Source organism: Lissotriton helveticus, chromosome 5_1 (assembly GCF_964261635.1).
Source record: "Lissotriton helveticus chromosome 5_1, aLisHel1.1, whole genome shotgun sequence".
NCBI classification, from domain to species: Eukaryota; Metazoa; Chordata; class Amphibia; order Caudata; family Salamandridae; genus Lissotriton; species Lissotriton helveticus.
Genome location: NC_136065.1, coordinates 453452059 through 453473158, shown reverse-complemented (window position 1 = coordinate 453473158; position 21100 = coordinate 453452059). Strand labels below are relative to the sequence as shown.

The following is a 21100-nucleotide window of genomic DNA, read 5'->3' as shown; positions in this document are numbered from 1 at the left end:
GGTAAAGGGGTGCTCAGAAAGAAAAAAGCTACATACCTGGCAGGCAGTTTTGCATGGAGGGCTTAGGCTACACAGGGAAAACCCATCCAGTTTTCTATGCGAGCCGTAAGGCAATAGGCTCAGCTCTCATGCAGCAGGTGCTTTCGGGGCAGGGTGGAAACAAGGACAGCAGTCCACAGCTGAATGGTCCTTTGGGTTCCATGCAGTTTTGTACTTGAAGGGAAAATGTTTAAATTGCACTTTAAACTAGAAACAAAAGACTTTGGAGAGGGTGTGGGGACCTTCAGCACAGCAGCAGACCGCGAGGAAGTGAATGAGCCAGGAAGGTTGGTAGGGTGGGGCCTGACGGCATAGAGAGGAACTGAGCAGAGCTGTCGGCTTCAGGGAGATATAAAAACACAAGTCGGGCAAGGGCGTTGTGAATGTGACAGACATAGCATCATTTTCATCCCCGTTTACAGAAACAGTACAGTAAAGAACTGGTCCCAGCTGAACAATTCTTGAGAATACACAAAATTAGAACTCATTAGGCATGAATACACTAATACACTATGGGCCTCATTTATGAAAAGTGACGCATTGCTGCGTGAAAACAGCAATGCGTCACTTGTCATTGCCCCCTCTTTGCAACACCAATGATGCGTCATATTTACAGTATGACGCATCATTGCGCAAGGAGTTACAGATACGTCAGTATTTCTGACATATCTGTATGGCGCAAAAGTGACGCATTGCTGGAGTGTGTCACAAAAGTGACGCAACTCCAGCAATGTGTCCTTTCACATGGGGCAAGCCTCATGTGAAAGGACCTTCGTCAGTCTTACGTCTGCTGTGAGGTAGGCGTAAGAAATTGACGCAGTTGCATCCTAGAAGTGGCGCAGTGAAATCTGATAGATTTCACTGCGTCACTTCTAGGACATTTTCTTGCGTCAGAACGCCCCCCTGCATGCATTATACCTGGCGCAGGTATAATGTAGCGCAGGGGTTTACAAAGTGACGCATCTACCTAGATGCGTCACTTTGTAAATATGGTGCAACAAGGCACATTTTTTACGATGCTGGTGCGTCACAAAAAGTGACGCACCGGCGGTGCAAAAGTGATGCACGGCCTCATAAATGAAGCCCTATGGATATTTAGAACAATGTTATTTATTCACATTGAACATCGTCGAATGCTTGTAAATCAGCAAATGACTCAGCACAAATTCCTCAAAAAGCTGTACCAAATAAGTGCCCTACGTTAGGAGGAGAAAAAGGAAAGGGAAAAGGTATTGTGCATCAAGTGAGGGTTGGAAAAGTGTAAAGGGAAAGTAGTGACATTACATAAGGTACCACTGTAAACTTGTCAACAATCTCACAGGTATTTCAATTTTTAGAGGAAACTTCTACAGCAATTGTCAATCTAAGATCTGTGTTAGGGAGAAGAGTTGGGGTACAGTCCTCCTCTTTTCTCACTGCCATGGCAGGTGAAGGTCACAATGAAAGAACAAGCACCGTGTACGACTTGTCCCAAATGAATGCCTCATTCATGTCCTATGTCTTTTCAGATCCCGTCCCCAGAAATGTTTGAGGAAATGATAAAGTATTCGTTCCACACGGACGTCTTTGACAACAACGTTGGCTATCTGCGCTTCGACATGTTCGGAGAAATTGAGCTCATTCTTCAGGTGTCAGACCTCCTGGTCAAACATGTGTGGGAGAAAATTGTGCACACAGATTCTTTAATTATTGACTTGAGGTAAGTGACCACAGTGAATACAGTGTGTATGTTTGTTTAGGGTCCGCGTCGTATGTTTCTGGCCACAGATGGGCTTCTCAAGACACATCACCACATCGCCATTCTGATCTTTACATGAACCACACAATGAGGAGAAGCAGCACACACTGGTTCTATTATTTAAAACGAAAATTAAGAAGTTATGTCTGCTCAACTTAGACTCTTGCTCTACTTGCCTCAAAAGATTCTTTGAATAGCTTCAACAATTCTTTTTGCTTCCCCATTCATCCTTGTATTCCTCTAGATCTTGCTTGATGAATTGGTGCTGCCCTACAGAACCCTCCTCCTACCAATCACAGTGCAATTGACTTAAAGTACATCCAACATTTCACTCCAGTGTCAATCTGTATGAGCACCACAAGGTCTTAAAAAATGACTGATGCGTGACTACATTCCAAATATTGATTTTACTTTGTGTACGTTTCTATCAGCAGGGGTCATCCGAGCATATTCTAGTAAAAATCCTCAGTGCATTTGCCTCTTTCATGCCTTATAATAATACTTATGCCCTGAAAAGTAGTCTCCACCTTTACCTTGTTTAGTTGGTGCATGTGTTCTGTGTTTTCTCAGTCTGTAGAAAGATTACTTCTTTCCAAGATGGCAGCTATATAAATATAAAGCAGAAATAAGGGAAGCAGAATAATAACTTTGAGGGAAATATGATATACTGGTCTACAAAAAATTCTAAACTAATTGAGCTATGGTATTGAAATGTGTCCCTCCAGGTTAGTTTATAGTCTTTCCCTGCAAAAGCCAGGCTAAAATGTTTTTTAATGCTGGCATTTACCAAGAATTGCATCAATGTATGAATGAATTAATACATCTGCTAGTTTTGGATCACTTTGTGTAGCAGGCAAGCGCTTACTCTTAGGGCTTGGTTAGAGAAGGAGCACTAAGGGGCTGATTCCGATTTCGGCCAGAAGAGCTCCGAACACCATGTTCGGAGTCCTTCTGACCGAATCGGTCAGTGCCGGCCGGATTCCTTCCCGACCGAGCCATTCCGATAGGCTCGGTCGGGAAGGAATCCGACTCGGATTTCCGGATTGGTCCGCCTCTTTGCGACCGAGGGAGTACGATGGCAGCTTTTCACTGCCTTTTCGTGTCTGTCTGTCCGGCACGTAAAGGCAGTCGTAAGCTGTCTCTAGGGGCCCCCAGCAGGGCGCCCATGGGTGTGAGGCCACCGGATGGCAGCCTGGGGGCACCCATGGTGCCCCTCCATTGATCCCTGCACCCGGTGTCAGGCACCTTGGGGTGCCGGCCACAGGGTGCAGGGATGAACTGCACCCCTGCTTTCTACATTGCAAGCATGCTTTCCGGTCGGAAAGCATGCTTGCATTGTAAGGTATACGTTGCATCATACTAGCAGGGCTTTAACCGACGACAGCAGGTCGTCGGTTACAGCTCCTGCCCGATGTCGGACGGACTTAGGTCCGTCCGACATCGGAATAGGCCCATTAATGTACTTCATACCAGTTTAGTTGCAACAATTCAGAGTACCTCCTCTTAAATGGATCAAACAAAGACAATTTTGTTATGAACTTTTGGATTGCTGTGAACTGTAGGAACTAAACTGATATGAAATACATTCAGCATTCCCTCTCTAACTCAGGGGCTCATTATCATGTTGTGACATTCGCCACCGCCGAGCCAGCGTTGGCGACCGTCACAACATCGTAACGAGTGAAACCCCCGCCATATTATTATGGCAGGGGGTTTTGCGGCGGACGCAAAGTGCATCTGCCGCTTTTCCGCCGGTCAGCAATCAATCTGATTGCCAGCCAGCGGAATTGGCCCCTAATATGGTGGTGGTGCCTAGCTGGCACCGCCATCCATTTTAGGATGTATTGCTGTTAAGGCATTTCCACGGCAGCAATGACGCCATGGAAAGGCTGGCAGAAATTGCTTTGGCGGCCCGTTGCAGGCCCCCGCGGATGGTGGAATGGGGGCTGCACTTAGGGGGTACTTATGGTACCCCCTACATTGGAATGCACAAGGTAGCAGGCACCGCTAGGTGCATGCCACGTTGTGCATGGGAATGCACGTCATGTCTTTTGGACATTTCGGCGGGTGCTGCTGTGAGCAGCAACCGCCGCAATGGTGACTTGCAGAATGCGACTGCCAGGGTGGCGGTCGCATCCTAATCAGGGCTGCGGGACCACCGCATTTCTGGCAGCAGGTCCCGTTTCCACTGGGATGGCGGGCGGACTAAAGGCCGCCCACCATCCTAATCAGCCCCTAAGTTTTTTGTTGTATGTATGGTGGTTCCCGATCAGTGGGACTGCAAGAGGTCGAACACTACTGCTGCATACTGTATACACGGGCACTAGTGTGGTCGTCTAAGGCCAACACTGCTCTATTTCTTAGTGTGTGATCTTGCTCTAAGGGACCTGTTGTAATCACAAACAATGGCCCATTACCAATATTTACGCAAAAAGAACAACATCAGATAATAACAAATTATAATAACAAATGACAACTGCAGCAATAACATATTTCTACTCTATATCAGAAGACCACAGCAGAGAACAAGTTGGAAAAGAAATTGCAAATTACAGGAAAGGCGTTAATTTACTAGATCAGTGCCCTCACTTTAAGACAGACCTTGCTACATTTTTCCAAATCTGCGTGAAATTGACAGCTTGTTTAGGTCTGGCTAATGGGGGGCATAACACTAATCAAAGACAGAGAGTTCCTCTGGAATGTAGTCTTCTCTTGCAAATATAATGGATGACATAGTTTGAACGTTGGATGGTTAGAATATGCCTTCTAGACATTGTGTTGATGCTGATGGAATTGTCATTCTGTCGCATGTAACGTGTCAAAAGGAAGGGCAGATAGCTGGTGTGTGTGCTGCACTGCTAGCCGATTCTTCAGGCTAGGATTAGGCCTGGTATACTGATGAAATTTAGGGGACCATCAGTATGTCAGGCGGATCGCCACTGCCCGCATGGCAGTGGCAATCCACCCGACATATTCCCCCGCCCGCAAGCAAATTTCCCCCTGCCACATTATCATGGCGGTGGAGACCCCGGTGGACGGAAAGACCTAATATGGATGGCGGTGTCTGGTAGACATGCCTTTCCGTGGTGGCAACGCCGCCACGGAAAGGCATGCGGTTCTCAACATTGGGGGCCTGTCGAGGGCCCCCAGGGATTCTGGGGGTTGCACATGGGGGTACCTATGGTACCCCCCTGCATTTGACATAACATCGTGACAGGCACCGCGCGGTGCCTGTCACGTTGTACTGACAGCACCGCCCACTGCAATGTTAGAAAAGCGGGATGCGCCCGCCAGTGTGGCGGGAGAATCCTAATGGGATGTGGGGGACCGCCGCTTGCATTGCGGGCGGTTCATTTCCCGGGGGTATGTCCGCCCGCCATGCTAATGACTCCCTTAGTCTGCCTGCTCATCTGCTGTTGCTGGTCGTCCTGCAGGAATGTTTCCAGAAACTGAGGAACGTCATAGATATTGAAACAGAGCACCAGGGAGCCCTCTCTGACCTAATCACAGAGCAGAGGAGAAAGAACGCACAATGCATAAGTACAGATTAGCTGACTGGAGCATTTTCCTGGTGATCGCACTCTCTCTCTATATCTCTGACTATTGTTTGTACTACCCTTACCCCACCTCAGTCATTCAAGATCCAACACCTCTCTGCCATGGTATTTAGACCGAATATTAAATTGAAAATATCGTCTGACATAAATATAGGGGTCCATTAGGATGGCGGGCGGATTGCCGTCGTCAGGCTGGCGGTAGCCACCGCCAGCCTGGCGGGGGCCTTCCACCCGCCATCCTTCCCTGTATTCCCCCCGCCATATTAGAATGGTGGGGAGGACCACGGCGGAGAAAAACACCGCCCGCCACTTTTCCGCCCCGGTCGCATTGCGGCCGGGGTGGGAAATGATTAATATGGTGGCGGTGTCAAGCAGACACCGCCAGCCATATTATGATGGGCTGAGGGTGATGCCTTTCCGTGGCGGCGATGCCGCCACGGAAAGGCATGCGGTCTTCACTCTGGGGGCCCCCTGCGGGCCCCCAGAGTGAAGGAGGGGGGTATTGCACATGGGGGGGCGCGCGGTGCCTGCCGGTTTGTTAATGCAAATGCAGAAATGCATTTCTAGCATTGTGGTGGGCGGTGCTGAGAGCACCGCCCACCACAATGCTAGAAATGCAGGATGTGCCCGCCACTGTGGCGGGCACATCCTAATGCTGGCGTTGGGTCCCCCGCCCTTAAGGCGGGCGGTCCCGTTTACCGATAGGGTGGCGGGCGGCCAAAGCGGGCTGAGGGTGATGCCTTTCCGTGGCTGCGATGCCGCCACGGAAAGGCATGCGTTCTTCACTCTGGGGGCCCCCTGCGGGCCCCCAGAGTGAAGGAGGAGGGGGTATTGCACATGGGGGGGTACCACACATTTGCATTACCAAAGCAGCAGGCACCTCGCGGTGCCTGCCGCTTTGTTAATGCAAATGCAGAAATGCATTTCTAGCATTGTGGTGGGCGGTGCTGAGAGCACCGCCCGCCACAATGCTAGAAATGCAGGATGTGCCCACCACTGTGGCGGGCACATCCTAATGCTGGCGTCGGGACCCCGCCCTTAAGGCGGGCGGTCCCGTTTACCGATAGGGTGGCGGGCGGCCATCCTAATGGACCCCTTTGTGTTGAAAATATCGTTGTTTGGAAATACCGTGGTATGAAATAATGAGGTCAAGAATTTCGATATAAGGTTTTGTATTAAATATCAATGTAAAAAACATCGAAGTAGAAAATATTGTTGTGAATAATAGCGATAGTTTCATGTTACTTTTTTAAAGACCATTTTCATAAGCATTTTATACAAATCATCTTACAGGATACAAATAAGAAAAGAAGGAGGACACAATATCAAAAGAGTCCAAGTTATTCAGTGCAAGAATATCGACAGTGAATCACGGGCACTCCCAGCGATCATAACCACTTTTGGTATAATAATGCTGATATATTGGTCGCCTGGTGCCCAACTCAGCAACCATTGAGCCAATCACAGCAGCAATAGTTTCATGTTATATAGTTTTATTTGTGTAGTTTTATTGTTTTTAGTGTTATAATTTATATATTTTTGCCTTTAGGATTGTTTAATAATTCTAATATAATTTTTTTGGTTCATTAAGTTTTTTTAGGAGCGGGTTGTTGGGTTTATAGGGGAAAAGGGTGGGGAGTGTTTTAAAATATTTAAAAAATAGTTACCCTATTTAAAATCTAATCATTTTTTTTACAAACTTTTAGGAGCGGGATGTTGAGTTTATAGGAGATAATGGTGAAGAGTGTTTTAAACTATTTAAGAAATATTTTTAATTTAATTTAAAACATGAAACAAAATTTGACATACAAAAATGTACATTTAATTTTAATAAAATGTTTTTGGGGAATGTTTAGGAGCAGGATGTTGGGTTCATCAGGGGTAAGGGTAGGGGCTGTTTTAAAATATTTTACATTTAGTTTTAAGCGTTTTTGTTACACATTTTCAGGAGTGGGGTGTTGGGTTTATAGGGGATAGGGGTTAGAAGTATTTTAAAATATTAAAAAATAAATTAAAATATTTTTTATGAATTGTTAGGAGCAGGATGTTGAGTTTATAGGGGATATGGGTGGGATGTGTTTTGAAATATTTAAGAAATATTTGTTATTCTATTTAAAACATGAATCAAAATTTAGGAGTGGGATGTTGGGATTAGATGGGATAATGATGGGGAGTGTTTTAAAATATTTTTTTTAAATATGTTAAATATTTTGAATTTAATTTAAAATGAACATTTTTTTCAAAAACTGTTTAGGAGTGGGATGTTGGATTTATAGGGGATAAGGGTGAGGAGTGTTTGAAAATATTTCTAAAATATTTTAAATATTTTACTTTTAATTATACATGAATATTTTTTTCAAAAATGTTTTAGGAGTGGGATGTTGAGTTTATAGGGGATAAGGGTGGGGAGTGTTTTAAAATATTGTTTAAAAAATGGAAAAGACAAACAAATATGTAAAAGATTTTGAGTGGGAAATAGGTAATTATTATGTTTAGTGTCCAGCACCTTCCATGACTTAGTGTAGGTTGGAATGGGAATACTAAATTATGTACGTTTAGTGTCCAGCACTTTCTTTAAATGGAGTTAGGTTGGCGTGTGAATAGTAAATTAGATATGTTTAGTGTGGAGCTCTTTCTTTAAATTAAGGGGCTCATCATAAGGGTGATGGGACCAGACATGCTGCAGTCCCTTCAGCCCAATTAGGATGTGCCCCTTTACTGGCGGGCGCAGCCTGCCTTTTACCATTGCGGATGGAGCTGCTGACTGCAGCACTGTCTGCAATGGTAAAAGAGCATGCACAGCATTTCCCTGCACCACGTGGCAGGCACTACGCGGTGCCTGCCACGTGGTGCAGGGAACCAGTGCACCCCCCACCTTCTCACCAGACAGAGCCCGCAACGGGCCCTCAAAGCCAATCCCCGCCAGCCTTTCCATGGCGGCATCACCGCCATGAAAAGGCCTATACATCACCTACATCCTAATATGGCAGAGGGTGCCTGCTAGGCACCGCCACCATATTAGTGGCCCAGCTCCGCCCAGCAGGCAATCGTAACGATTGCCACCAGCGGAAAAGTGGTGGATGGACTTTGCGTCCACCGCGATACCCACCACCATCCTAATATGGCGGTGGGTAATTCTCATTACGATGGCGTAACGATCGCCACCGCCGGCCCGGCAGTGGCGATAGTTACACCATCATAATGAGCCCCTAAGTTAAGTTGGAGTGGGAACAGTAAATTAGATATATTTAGTGTCCAGCACCTTCCCTGATTTAATGTAAGTTTGAGTGGAAATAGTAAATTATATATGTTTAGTGTCCAGCACTTTCTTTAAATTAAGTTAGGTTGGAGTGGGAATAGTAAATTAGATATGTTCAGCACATTCCCTGATTTAAGTATGTTGGTGTGGGAATAGTAAATTATGCATGTTTAGTGTCCAGCGCTTCTTTAAGTTAAGTTAGGTTGGAGTGGGAATAATAAATTATGTATGTTTAGTGTCCCCCATTTTCTAAACTTTAGTTAGGTTTGAGTGGGAATAGCAATTTATGTCGTTTTATGATGTTTTTTATTTTTATTTGTAAGTAGTGTGGAAGTGGAAATATTAAAATATGTATGTGTTGTTTTAGCACTATGGGCCTTATTACACTGTTGGCCAGAAAGTCTCCGACCACGTCGGTAAGTGTCCTACGAGCGGTCGGAGTCTTTCCAACCACCTTTGTCGGTTTATGGTCCGACTGCAGAATTCTGATGTCAGCGGTCGGATGTCTAAACCTGACAGTTTTTCTGATGCGGTTCCTTAATGCCAGTCAGTCGGATCTGAGAATTTAACCGTGTCGGTCGGAGGCAACTCCAAGCGAAAACGTAATAAGGCCCTATATGTTTTATTATTTTTAATTATTATTAAAGTTTCAATATTTGTGTTTGTACAACTATATTGTGGTCTTTATTGTTTTTGGGAGATATTTTTGCTGTTTTTTATGTTTAATGTTTACAGTATTTTTGTTTACTATATTTGCATTTTCAATATTAGATGTATGGATGTTTTTACTGCCGACATTTTAACTAAGATATTTGTGTATTTTTAAAAATAAATATAGGATGTCGAAATTTTTGTTATCGATATTAGTGTGTCGATAATTTTGTTGTTCGATATTAGCAGTGTTGATCTTATGTCAGTAAACCATCTACCATGTATGCTAGCTGGCCTTAAAATCATGGGACATGGGTGGCCATAGTGTGTACCTTGAGCCTGTGCACTCTGATACAACTCTCTCTTAAAGGCAATTAACTATTTCTGGAGCACAGATGGAAAGAGCAAAAAGCTAGGCGAAATTAACAATTTCTCTTCGTATCCCCATTCTAACACTTGGTAATACATGGCATTAGAATATGGGGCTGCATCAAAAAGCAATGGGTGTTGCGGTGGAACAACCACAGCAACACCTATTAAACACCCCATTACCACAGGGTTCACTGATAAAATATTGACCCCCAAAATATCCACATACACAAATATTGAGTTATAAATATCGATGTCAAAAATATCGACCTCCTATATTTATAATGTTAAGTACAAAAATATTGAGAAACAAAATATTGATGTAAAAAATATAGTTGTACAAAATATCAATTTAATATATGTATACAAAATAATATTAAAAATATTAAGTAATAAAATTAACTTAAAAAATGGATTTAATATACATTTTAACAAACATAACAAATAAATGTAATTTAAAAAAATTAAACAAATGTGTAAAAAATGTGATATATATTTACTTTAAAAAAATGTATAAACCATTAACTTTAATTTAGTTAATAATTGTATGTATGAAATTTTACAAATAAATATATGTTTATATATACATACATCAATAACATAAAATCTAATTAACAAAACATTATGTTATAAAATAAAACATTAAACTATTTTCCTCTTCAGTGAGTGCAACAGTAGGGAAAGTGTTGGATAGCGGAGGGGTAAAAAATACTATTCCCACTCCAGTGAGTGCAACAGTAGGGAAAGTGTTGGATAGCGGAGGGGTAAAAATTACTATTCCCACTCCAGTGAGTGCAACAGTAGGGAAAGTGTTGGTAAGCGGAGGATTAAAAATTACTATTCCCACACCAGTGAGATCAACAGTAGGGAAAGTGATGGATAGCGGAGGATTAAAAATGACTATTCCCACTCCAATCACTCAATCAGGGAATTTTAAAGCGCACTACTCACCCTTGAGGGTCTCAAGGCGCTAGAGTGGTAGGTGCAGCTCTGGTTTTAGCCACAAAGCCGGGTCGTTAGGCTTTTCCTGAAGGGGTGCATGTTGGGGGAGTGTCTAATGTAGATGGGGAGTTTGTTCTGGCCCTGGCAGCGGTGTAGGAGAAGGCTCTTCCACCCACTCTGGCTCTGTGGATGCACCGGGTTTCTTCCAGGGCGAGATCGGCTGAGTGGAGGTTTCTTTTGGGTACGAGGAAACATACTCTGTCGTTGAGGTATTTGGGTGTGATGTTGTGCAGTGATTTGTAGGCCTGGGTGAGTAGCTTGAAGTATACTCTCTTCTCGACGGGGAGCCAGTGGAGGTCTCACAGGTGTTGGGTCCTGTGCACATGTCGGGGGGTGCAGAGGATAAGTCTGGAGTCTGTGTAGCAGGGATTTGTTGATTTCAGCATAGAGGGCATTCCCATAGTCCAGTCTACTAGTTATGAATGCGTGGGTGACGGTCTTTTTGGCTTCGGGGGGAATCCACTTGAAGGTCTTGCGGAGGATGTGGAAGGAGTTGAAACAGGTGGAGGTGATGGCGTCAATTTGGCGAGTCATGGCCAGGGAGGAGTCGAGGATAATGCTGAGGTTTTGGGCATGGTCAGTAGGTGTGGGTGGGTTTCCAAGGGCAGGTGGCCACCAGGTGGTATTCCAAGCTGTGGGGGATGATCCGAGGACGAGGAATTCGGTCTTGCCTGAGTCGAGCTTTATGCAGCTACTGCTCATCCAGGCTGCAACATCCTTCATTCCTTCCCATAAACTGAGTCTGCTTGCTTCAGGGTTCTTCGTGAGGGAGAGGATGAGCTGGGTGTCGTCTGCATAGAATACTATGCTGAGTCTGTGCCATCTGACAATGGTAGCTTGGGGGGCCATGGAGATATTGCAGACCATGGGGCTGTGCGATGACTCCTGGCTTACAACGCAGTTGATCTCTGTGGTTTCGGAGAGCAAGGGAAGGAGTCTGATCCTTTGGGTCCTACTTGTGAGAAAGGAGTGGATTCAGTCGAGGGCAGTTCCCCTTATGCCAGCGTAGTGCAGTCTGGCTGCGAGAGTGTTGTGGCAGACGGTGTCGAAGGCTGCTGGGAGGTCTAGCAGGATGAGGGCTGTGGTGTGGACCTGGTCGAGGAGCGCGTGGATGTCGGCTGTGGCAGTAAAAAGGGCTTCTTGGTGCTGTGGTTTCTTCGAAATATGTACCAGTAAGAGTCAAGGATGTTGTTCTCTTCGATGTAGGTGGTAAGCTGGACATTGACGATTTTCTCAGTGACCTTTGCCATGAAGGGGAGGAGAGAGGTAGGGCAGTAGTTCTTCAGGTCCGTCGGGTCGGCGGAGGGTTTCTTGAAGAGGAGCTTGACCTCAGCCTGCTTCTAGTCATCGGGAAAAAGGCTGGATTCGAAGGTCGTGTTAATGGTGTGGCGAAGTTTGGGCGCTATGGCGGTGGCGTCTCTGTGGAAGATGTGCCGTGGGCAGGGGTCTTTGGGGGCTCCTGGCTGGATGCTCCTCATGATCATGGTGGTCTCTTCTGTGGTCACTGAGGTCCAGGTGGTGATGGTGGAATGGCCGTCATTGCTTGAGGGGAGGGGGATTTCTGGAGTTTGCTCACTGAAATTATCATAGAGGATCTTGATCTTGGTGTGGAAGAAGGCGCTGAGATTGTCGCAGAGGTCCTGGGATGATGTGACGACCGTGGCTTTGCAGGGTGGTTTAGTGAATTGCTGGATGATGTTGAAGAGTTCCTTCAGGTTGCTGGAGTTGGTGAGGATTTTGTGCTAGATGAGGGTCCTCTTAGTGGCTCCTATACGTTGGTGGTATTCTGTTGTGGCTTTCTAGTAGGTGGTCTGGTCTTCGGTAGCTTTGCTGTTTTGCCATCCTTTTCGAGGCGCCTGCAGGAGCGTCTGGCTTCTTGGAGGTCCACGGTGAACGAGGGGGCCATCAGAGATCCAGCGGTGAAGCTCCTTGCCTGCGGCGTTGGCGTTGTTGTGGCGGAGGGGGGGGTCGTGGATGAGAGTGGAGGTGTTCTTCTGTGACTTTGCCCCAGTTCCTTCATGGTGGACTTGACTTGGGCAAGTGCGCAAAGGTGGTGTTGAAGGTAAAGTGTATGCAGTGGTGGTCTGTCCACAGGGGCTGCGAGGTGTGGCTTAAGCGGTCTTTGTTCCCTCCTGCGAAGATGGGATCAAGGGTGTATCCTGACTTGTGGGTGGGGTTGGTGACGAGCTGCTTCAGTCCGATGTTAGCAAGGTTGTCTAGGAGGGCGGTGGAGTCAAGGTCGCTGTGGTTGTCGAGGTAGAATTTTAGGTCTCCGATGAGAGTGTAGTCCATGGAGGCAAAGCCATGGGGTGCGATGAGGTCGACAACGGTGGTGGTAAAAAAGGCGCGAGGCCCTGGGGTTGGTAAGGAAGAGTGCCTCAGAGTATGGTTCTGGGGCTGGGCTGGATCTGGAAATGGAGGTGTTCGGTGTTGTAGAGGGAGTTGTACATGCTGGATGGAGAGTCAGAGTAGCTCTTGTGTGCGATGGCAAGTCCCCCACCCGGGCGGTCCTTCCTCTGGATCTTGTATCTGGAATGGTGGTGGCGATGTCCGGGGCAGAGGAGGCGTTAGTCCAGGTTTCCTTGAAGAAGGCGATGTCTGGCGACTCCAGAGAGTGCAACAGTAGGGATAGTGTTGGATAGCGGAGGGGTACAAATTACTATTTCCACTCCAGTAAGTGCAACAGTAGGTGAAAATGCTGGATAGCGGAGGGGTAGAAAATACTATTTCCACTCCTGTCAGTGCAACGCTAGGGAAAGTGTTAGCTAGAGGAGGGATAAAAAAATACTATTCCCTCTCCAGTTAGTGCAACCATAGGGAAAGTGTTGGATAGCGGAGGGGGAAAAATATCACCAACACAAAATATTTAAAAAATATGAGAAATATATAAAAATATTTAAAAATCTAAAAAATAGAAACATATTATAATGTTAAATCGATATGACTAATACCTAGAAATATTATATTAAATAAATTTAAAAATAATTTACAAACAAATACCTATATTTATTTAGAAAATATTTATAAACAAAAACATTAATAATTACATAAATGTAATCTTTTTTATTTCCTACCCTATAACACCGCACAATTCACAACACACATCTAAATTAAAAAAAAATGCACCTCCATAATAAACATGATTACCTATCAATTAAATAAATATTATTAATTAAAAACCAAATTAAAACAGATAAAAATGAATTTACTCCCCAAACGTTACCCCTATAAAACCAAAACACACACAAAAAAATGAACAATTACCCAATTTGATTATCAATTGATGAATTAACATTAATGAACAAATACGCCAAAAAACCTCCTGTGATTCTGGGCAAATCACTTAATCTCCCCGTGCCTAAAATGAAAGTGTGTCCTCATGTAACGTAACTGGTGCTATGTAAAGCGCTCTGATACCTGATTCGGTTCGGGTCTAGTTCGCGCTATATAAAAAAAAACTCTTCAAATAATTATCAATTAATTAAACATAAATTACTTTCCACCCTCTACCCCTACAAAACCCCACAACCCACACCTAAAAATCATTACACAATTTACATAATTCATTTTAAAATAATAAATTAATATCAATTAACAACTACTTAATTAATAATAAATTACCTTTACCACTATAAACCCCACAACTCACATCTAAAATAAATTACACAATTGGCATATTTAAATTTTAATTAATTAATTACCATTAATTAACAAATACTTAATTAAAAATACATTACTTCCCACCCTTTACCCCTATAAACCCCACACACCACTCCTAAAAAACGACACAATTAACATAATTACTTACCAATTAATTAATTAATCATAATTAACAACCAATTAATAATTGTTCAGTAATAAATCAAAGTGGTGTTAAGCCATGTAAATATGGAAAATGGCGCTACGCCACTGAAGCGTCAAAAAAAGGTGACGCTTCAGTGGCCATAGGGCTTGTACATATGCCCCAGAGTTCGATTCTTCCTGAATGTGGAGGCGCTGGTCGAGAGTCATGAGATATTAAAGATAAAAGCATCACCTAAAGTGACATAACTATGAGTGCTGCGACATGACATGTTACTGCTGTTACGATCTTGTCTTCTTTTGAAAGCTGTCACAGCTGGATTGATCAGTTTCATATTGCAGTGTTGATCATCGTTTAGCTTCTGCAGTATTTACAGAGTTGCATTTTTTTTGGAAGCTATCTTCCGAGCACTTTTCGTTCTAAGAGCAGTAGAGCATTCAGGATCAGGAGAGGACTGGGACAGAAAATTGGTTTGGGGGCCAAAATAAAAGTTAAGTCCATTAACGAATCAGATGGTTAATAAATTGTTCCACATTTTCAAATCGGAACAGGTTTGCCCTTGTGAGGACACGCTGTGTAGGTGTTTTGCAAGGCACTAGAAACTGCATGCACTTGTGCTTGCTGCAGGGAACATTCTGGTACTGTTAGGGAAAAAAAACAGTAAAAACTGGCTCACCAATAAGCATGCCCGCATTGTCCTGTCAGACCAGTCAATCTGCTGCTCTTTAAAGTAATATAACACCTCTCGTTGGGCATTCCCATCTTTATTGCAGCCATGATAATTCTGTTTTACATAATTGTGTTGTACTGCTGCTCGACTGAACATTCATACCCCCTACTGTGAACAAGGCATGACTGCTCAGCCAAGCTGCCCCGAACGAGTCAATGAGGCTTGGGGGGACTACTTTCCCTAGTAGAGTAAGTACCTATGTCCTGGATTGTAGAGAAGACCTACCTGTAATTTCACTTTTTAGATTTCTAGCTTGTATGGATTCGGAAAAGGTCTGTCAAAAAATATAAATCACTTAGCATTTGGTACTGTTCACATTCCTCTTGAGTTTGAAAGGTCATACTGGAACCAGACCTGTGGCAATGATTGGAACTATTCATTGCCACTGGGCGTAAATACTGCAACAAACCATTGCACACTTCTAGGCATAGCTGTCTATGTGGGGTGTTCTAGTAAGAGTTTGGTGGGTCTCTATCTATCTATCTATCTATCTATCTATCTATCTATCTATCTATCTATCTATCTATCTATCTATCTATCTATCTATCTATCTATCTATCTATCTATCTATCCATCCATCCATCCATCCATCCATCCATCCATCCATCTAAATGTACAGGAATTTATATAGCGCAAAACACCAAGCGGTTTCTAAGCGCTTGCTTAGGGAACCCGTCCTGGTATTCCCCTGTGAGATAACCCCAGCAGGGTATCCGCAAGGTGAAAGCCAGGCATCCCGCCGCACGGGGTCGTTGTGGAGATTAAGCAAGCTATTGCCCAGAGTCACAGAGTGTGAACTCATGAATCGAGTAGGCACCGGAGCGAGAATTGTCGAGTCCATGGACATTTTAGGACTCAAGACCCCGCCGAGCCAGGAATTGAACCCTGGTCCCTGGCTGACCTCTGCTTCCAGGTCTGCCTCCTCTAACCAGTGAGCCACACTTCTCCACTATCCATCCATCCATCCATCCATCCATCCATCTATCCATCCATCCATCCATCCATCCATCCATCCATCCATCCATCCATCCATCCATCCATCCATCCATCCATCCATCCATCTATCTATCTATCTATCTATCTATCTATCTATCTATCTATCTATCTATCTATCTATCTATCTATCTATCTATCTATCTATCTATCTATCTATCTATCTATCTATCTATCTATCTATCTATCTGTCTGTCTGTCTGTCTGTCTGTCTGTCTGTCTGTCTGTCTGTCTGTCTGTCTGTCTGTCTGTCTGTCTGTCTGTCTATCTATCTATCTATCTATCTATCTATCTATCTATCTATCTATCTATCTATCTATCTATCTATCTATCTATCTATCTATCTATCTATCTACCTATCTATCTATCTATCTATCTATGGTGCCCCTCCATTGATCCCTGCACCCGGTGTCAGGCACCTTGGGGTGCCGGCCACAGGGTGCAGGGATGAACTGCACCCCTGCTTTCTACATTGCAAGCATACTTTCCGGTCGGAAAGCATGCTTGCATTGTAAGGTATACGTTGCATCATACTAGCAGGGCTTTAACCGACGACAGCAGGTCGTCGGTTACAGCTCCTGCCCGATGTCGGACGGACTTAGGTCCGTCCGACATCGGAATAGGCCCATTAATGTACTTCATACCAGTTTAGTTGCAACAATTCAGAGTACCTCCTCTTAAATGGATCAAACAAAGACAATTTTGTTATTAACTTTTGGATTGCTGTGAACTGTAGGAACTAAACTGATATGAAATACATTCAGCATTCCCTCTCTAACTCAGGGGCTCATTATCATGTTGTGACATTCGCCACCGCCGAGCCAGCGTTGGCGACCGTCACAACATCGTAACGAGTGAAACCCCCGCCATATTATCATGGCAGGGGGTTTTGCGGCAGACGCAAAGTGCATCTGCCGCTTTTCCGCCGGTCAGCAATCAATCTGATTGCCAGCCAGGCGGAATTGGCCCCTAATATGGTGGTGGTGCCTAGCTGGCACCGCCATCCATTTTAGGATGTATTGCTGTTAAGGCATTTCCACGGCAGCGATGACGCCATGGAAAGGCTGGCAGAAATTGCTTTGGCGGCCCGTTGCAGGCCCCCGCGGATGGTGGAATGGGGGCTGCACTTAGGGGGTACTTATGGTACCCCCTACATTGGAATGCACAAGGTAGCAGGCACCGCTAGGTGCATGCTACGTTGTGCATGGGAATGCACGTCATGTCTTTTGGACATTGCGGCGGGTGCTGCTGTGAACAGCAACCGCCGCAATGGTGACTTGCAGAATGCGACTGCCAGTGTGGCGGTCGCATCCTAATCAGGGCTGCGGGACCGCCGCATTTCTGGCAGCAGGTCCCGTTTCCACTGGGATGGCGGGCGGACTAAAGGCCGCCCACCATCCTAATCAGCCCCTAAGTTTTTTGTTGTATGTATGGTGGTTCCCGATCAGTGGGACTGCAAGAGGTCGAACACTACTGCTGCATACTGTATACACGGGCACTAGTGTGGTCGTCTAAGGCCAACACTGCTCTATTTCTTAGTGTGTGATCTTGCTCTAAGGGACCTGTTGTAATCACAAACAATGGCCCATTACCAATATTTACGCAAAAAGAACAACATCAGATAATAACAAATTATAATAACAAATGACAACTGCAGCAATAACATATTTCTACTCTATATCAGAAGACCACAGCAGAGAACAAGTTGGAAAAGAAATTGCAAATTACAGGAAAGGCGTTAATTTACTAGATCAGTGCCCTCACTTTAAGACAGACCTTGCTACATTTTTCCAAATCTGCGTGAAATTGACAGCTTGTTTAGGTCTGGCTAATGGGGGGCATAACACTAATCAAAGACAGAGAGTTCCTCTGGAATGCAGTCTTCTCTTGCAAATATAATGGATGACATAGTTTGAACGTTGGATGGTTAGAATATGCCTTCTAGACATTGTGTTGATGCTGATGGAATTGTCATTCTGTCGCATGTAACGTGTCAAAAGGAAGGGCAGATAGCTGGTGTGTGTGCTGCACTGCTAGCCGATTCTTCAGGCTAGGATTAGGCCTGGTATACTGATGAAATTTAGGGGACCATCAGTATGTCAGGCGGATCGCCACTGCCCGCATGGCAGTGGCAATCCACCCGACATATTCCCCCGCCCGCAAGCAAATTTCCCCCTGCCACATTATCATGGCGGGGGAGACCCCGGTGGACAGAAAGACCTAATATGGATGGCGGTGTCTGGTAGACATGCCTTTCCGTGGTGGCAACGCCGCCACGGAAAGGCATGCGGTTCTCAACATTGGGGGCCTGTCGAGGGCCCCCAGGGATTCTGGGGGTTGCACATGGGGGTACCTATGGTACCCCCCTGCATTTGACATAACATTGTGACAGGCACCGCGCGGTGCCTGTCACGTTGTACTGACAGCACCGCCCACTGCAATGTTAGAAAAGCGGGATGCGCCCGCCAGTGTGGCGGGAGAATCCTAATGGGATGTGGGGGACCGCCGCTTGCATTGCGGGCGGTTCATTTCCCGGGGGTAGGTCCGCCCGCCATGCTAATGACTCCCTTACTCTGCCTGCTCATCTGCTGTTGCTGGTCGTCCTGCAGGAATGTTTCCAGAAACTGAGGAACGTCATAGATATTGAAACAGAGCACCAGGGAGCCCTCTCTGACCTAATCACAGAGCAGAGGAGAAAGAACGAACGATGCATAAGTACAGATTAGCTGACTGGAGCATTTTCCTGGTAATCGCACTCTCTCTCTATATCTCTGACTATTGTTTGTACTACCCTTACCCCACCTCAGTCATTCAAGATCCAACACCTCTCTGCCATGGTATTTAGACCGAATATTAAATTGAAAATATCGTCTGACATAAATATAGGGGTCCATTAGGATGGCGGGCGGATTGCCGTCGTCAGGCTGGCGGTAGCCACCGCCAGCCTGGCGGGGGCCATCCACCCGCCATCCTTCCCTGTAATCCCCCCCCCATATTAGAATGGTGGGGAGGACCACGGCGGAGAAAAACACCGCCCGCCACTTTTCCGCCCCGGTCGCATTGCGGCCGGGGTGGGAAATGATTAATATGGTGGCGGTGTCAAGCAGACACCGCCAGCCATATTATGATGGGCTGAGGGTGATGCGGTCTTCACTCTGGGGGCCCCCTGCGGGCCCCCAGAGTGAAGGAGGGGGGTATTGCACATGGGGGGGCGCGCGGTGCCTGCCGGTTTGTTAATGCAAATGCAGAAATGCATTTCTAGCATTGTGGTCGGCGGTGCTGAGAGCACCGCCCGCCACAATGCTAGAAATGCAGGATGTGCCCGCCACTGTGGCGGGCACATCCTAATGCTGGCGTTGGGTCCCCCGCCCTTAAGGCGGGCGGTCCCGTTTACCGATAGGGTGGCGGGCGGGCAAAGCGGGCTGAGGGTGATGCCTTTCCGTGGCGGCGATGCCGCCACGGAAAGGCATGCGTTCTTCACTCTGGGGGCCCCCTGCGGGCCCCCAGAGTGAAGGAGGAGGGGGTATTGCACATGGGGGGTACCACACATTTGCATTACCAAAGCAGCAGGCACCTCGCGGTGCCTGCCGCTTTGTTAATGCAAATGCAGAAATGCATTTCTAGCATTGTGGTGGGCGGTGCTGAGAGCACCGCCCGCCACAATGCTAGAAATGTAGGATGTGCCCGCCACTGTGGCGGGCACATCCTAATGCTGGCGTCGGACCCCCGCCCTTAAGGCGGGCGGTCCCGTTTACCGATAGGGTGGCGGGCGGCCATCCTAATGGACCCCTTTGTGTTGAAAATATCGTTGTTTGGAAATACCGTGGTATGAAATAATGAGGTCAAGAATTTCGATATAAGGTTTTGTATTAAATATCAATGTAAAAAATATCGAAGTAGAAAATATTGTTGTGAATAATAGCGATAGTTTCATGTTACTTTTTTAAAGACTATTTTCATAAGCATTTTATACAAATCATCTTACAGGATACAAATAAGAAAAGAAGGAGGACACAATATCAAAAGAGTCCAAGTTATTCAGTGCAAGAATATCGACAGTGAATCACGGGCACTCCCAGCGATCATAACCACTTTTGGTATAATAATGCTGATATATTGGTCGCCTGGTGCCCAACTCAGCAACCATTGAGCCAATCACAGCAGCAATAGTTTCATGTTATATAGTTTTATTTGTGTAGTTTTATTGTTTTTAGTGTTATAATTTATATATTTTTGCCTTTAGGATTGTTTAATAATTCTAATATAATTTTTTTGGTTGATTAATTTTTTTAGGAGCGGGTTGTTGGGTTTATAGGGGAAAAGGGTCGGGAGTGTTTTAAAATATTTAGAAAATAGTTACCCTATTTAAAATCTAATCATTTTTTTTACAAACTTTTAGGAGCGGGATGTTGAGTTTATAGGAGATAATGGTGAAGAGTGTTTTAAACTATTTAAGAAATATTTTTAATTTAATTTAAAACATGAAACAAAATTTTACATACAAAAATGTACATTTAATTTTAATAAAATATTTTTGGGGAATGTTTAGGAGCAGGATGTTGGGTTCATCAGGGGTAAGGGTAGGGGCTGTTTTAAAATATTTTACATTTAGTTTTAAGCGTTTTTGTTACACATTTTCAGGAGTGGGGTGTTGGGTTTATAGGGGATAGGGGTTAGAAGTATTTTAAAATATTAAAAAATAAATTAAAATATTTTTTATGAATTGTTAGGAGCAGGATGTTGAGTTTATAGGGGATATGGGTGGGATGTGTTTTAAAATATTTAAGAAATATTTTTATTCTATTTAAAACATGAAACAAAATTTAGGAGTGGGATGTTGGGATTAGATGGGATAATGATGGGGAGTGTTTTAAATTTTTTTTTTAAATATGTTAAATATTTTGAATTTAATTTAAAATGAACATTTTTTTCAAAAACTGTTTAGGAGTGGGATGTTGGA

At 44.8% G+C, this 21100-nt stretch overlaps 1 protein-coding gene across 1 annotated transcript in view; it reads left to right on the top strand.

Moving 5' to 3' along the window:
* The window catches only part of RBP3 (retinol binding protein 3), a 168917-nt gene that overhangs the window by 84625 nt on the left and 63192 nt on the right, over positions 1-21100 (top strand). The window contains exon 2 of the mRNA XM_078642694.1: positions 1548-1738. Coding sequence (XP_078498820.1) covers positions 1548-1738 — 191 coding nt within the window. The remainder of the gene's footprint in view (positions 1-1547; positions 1739-21100) is intronic.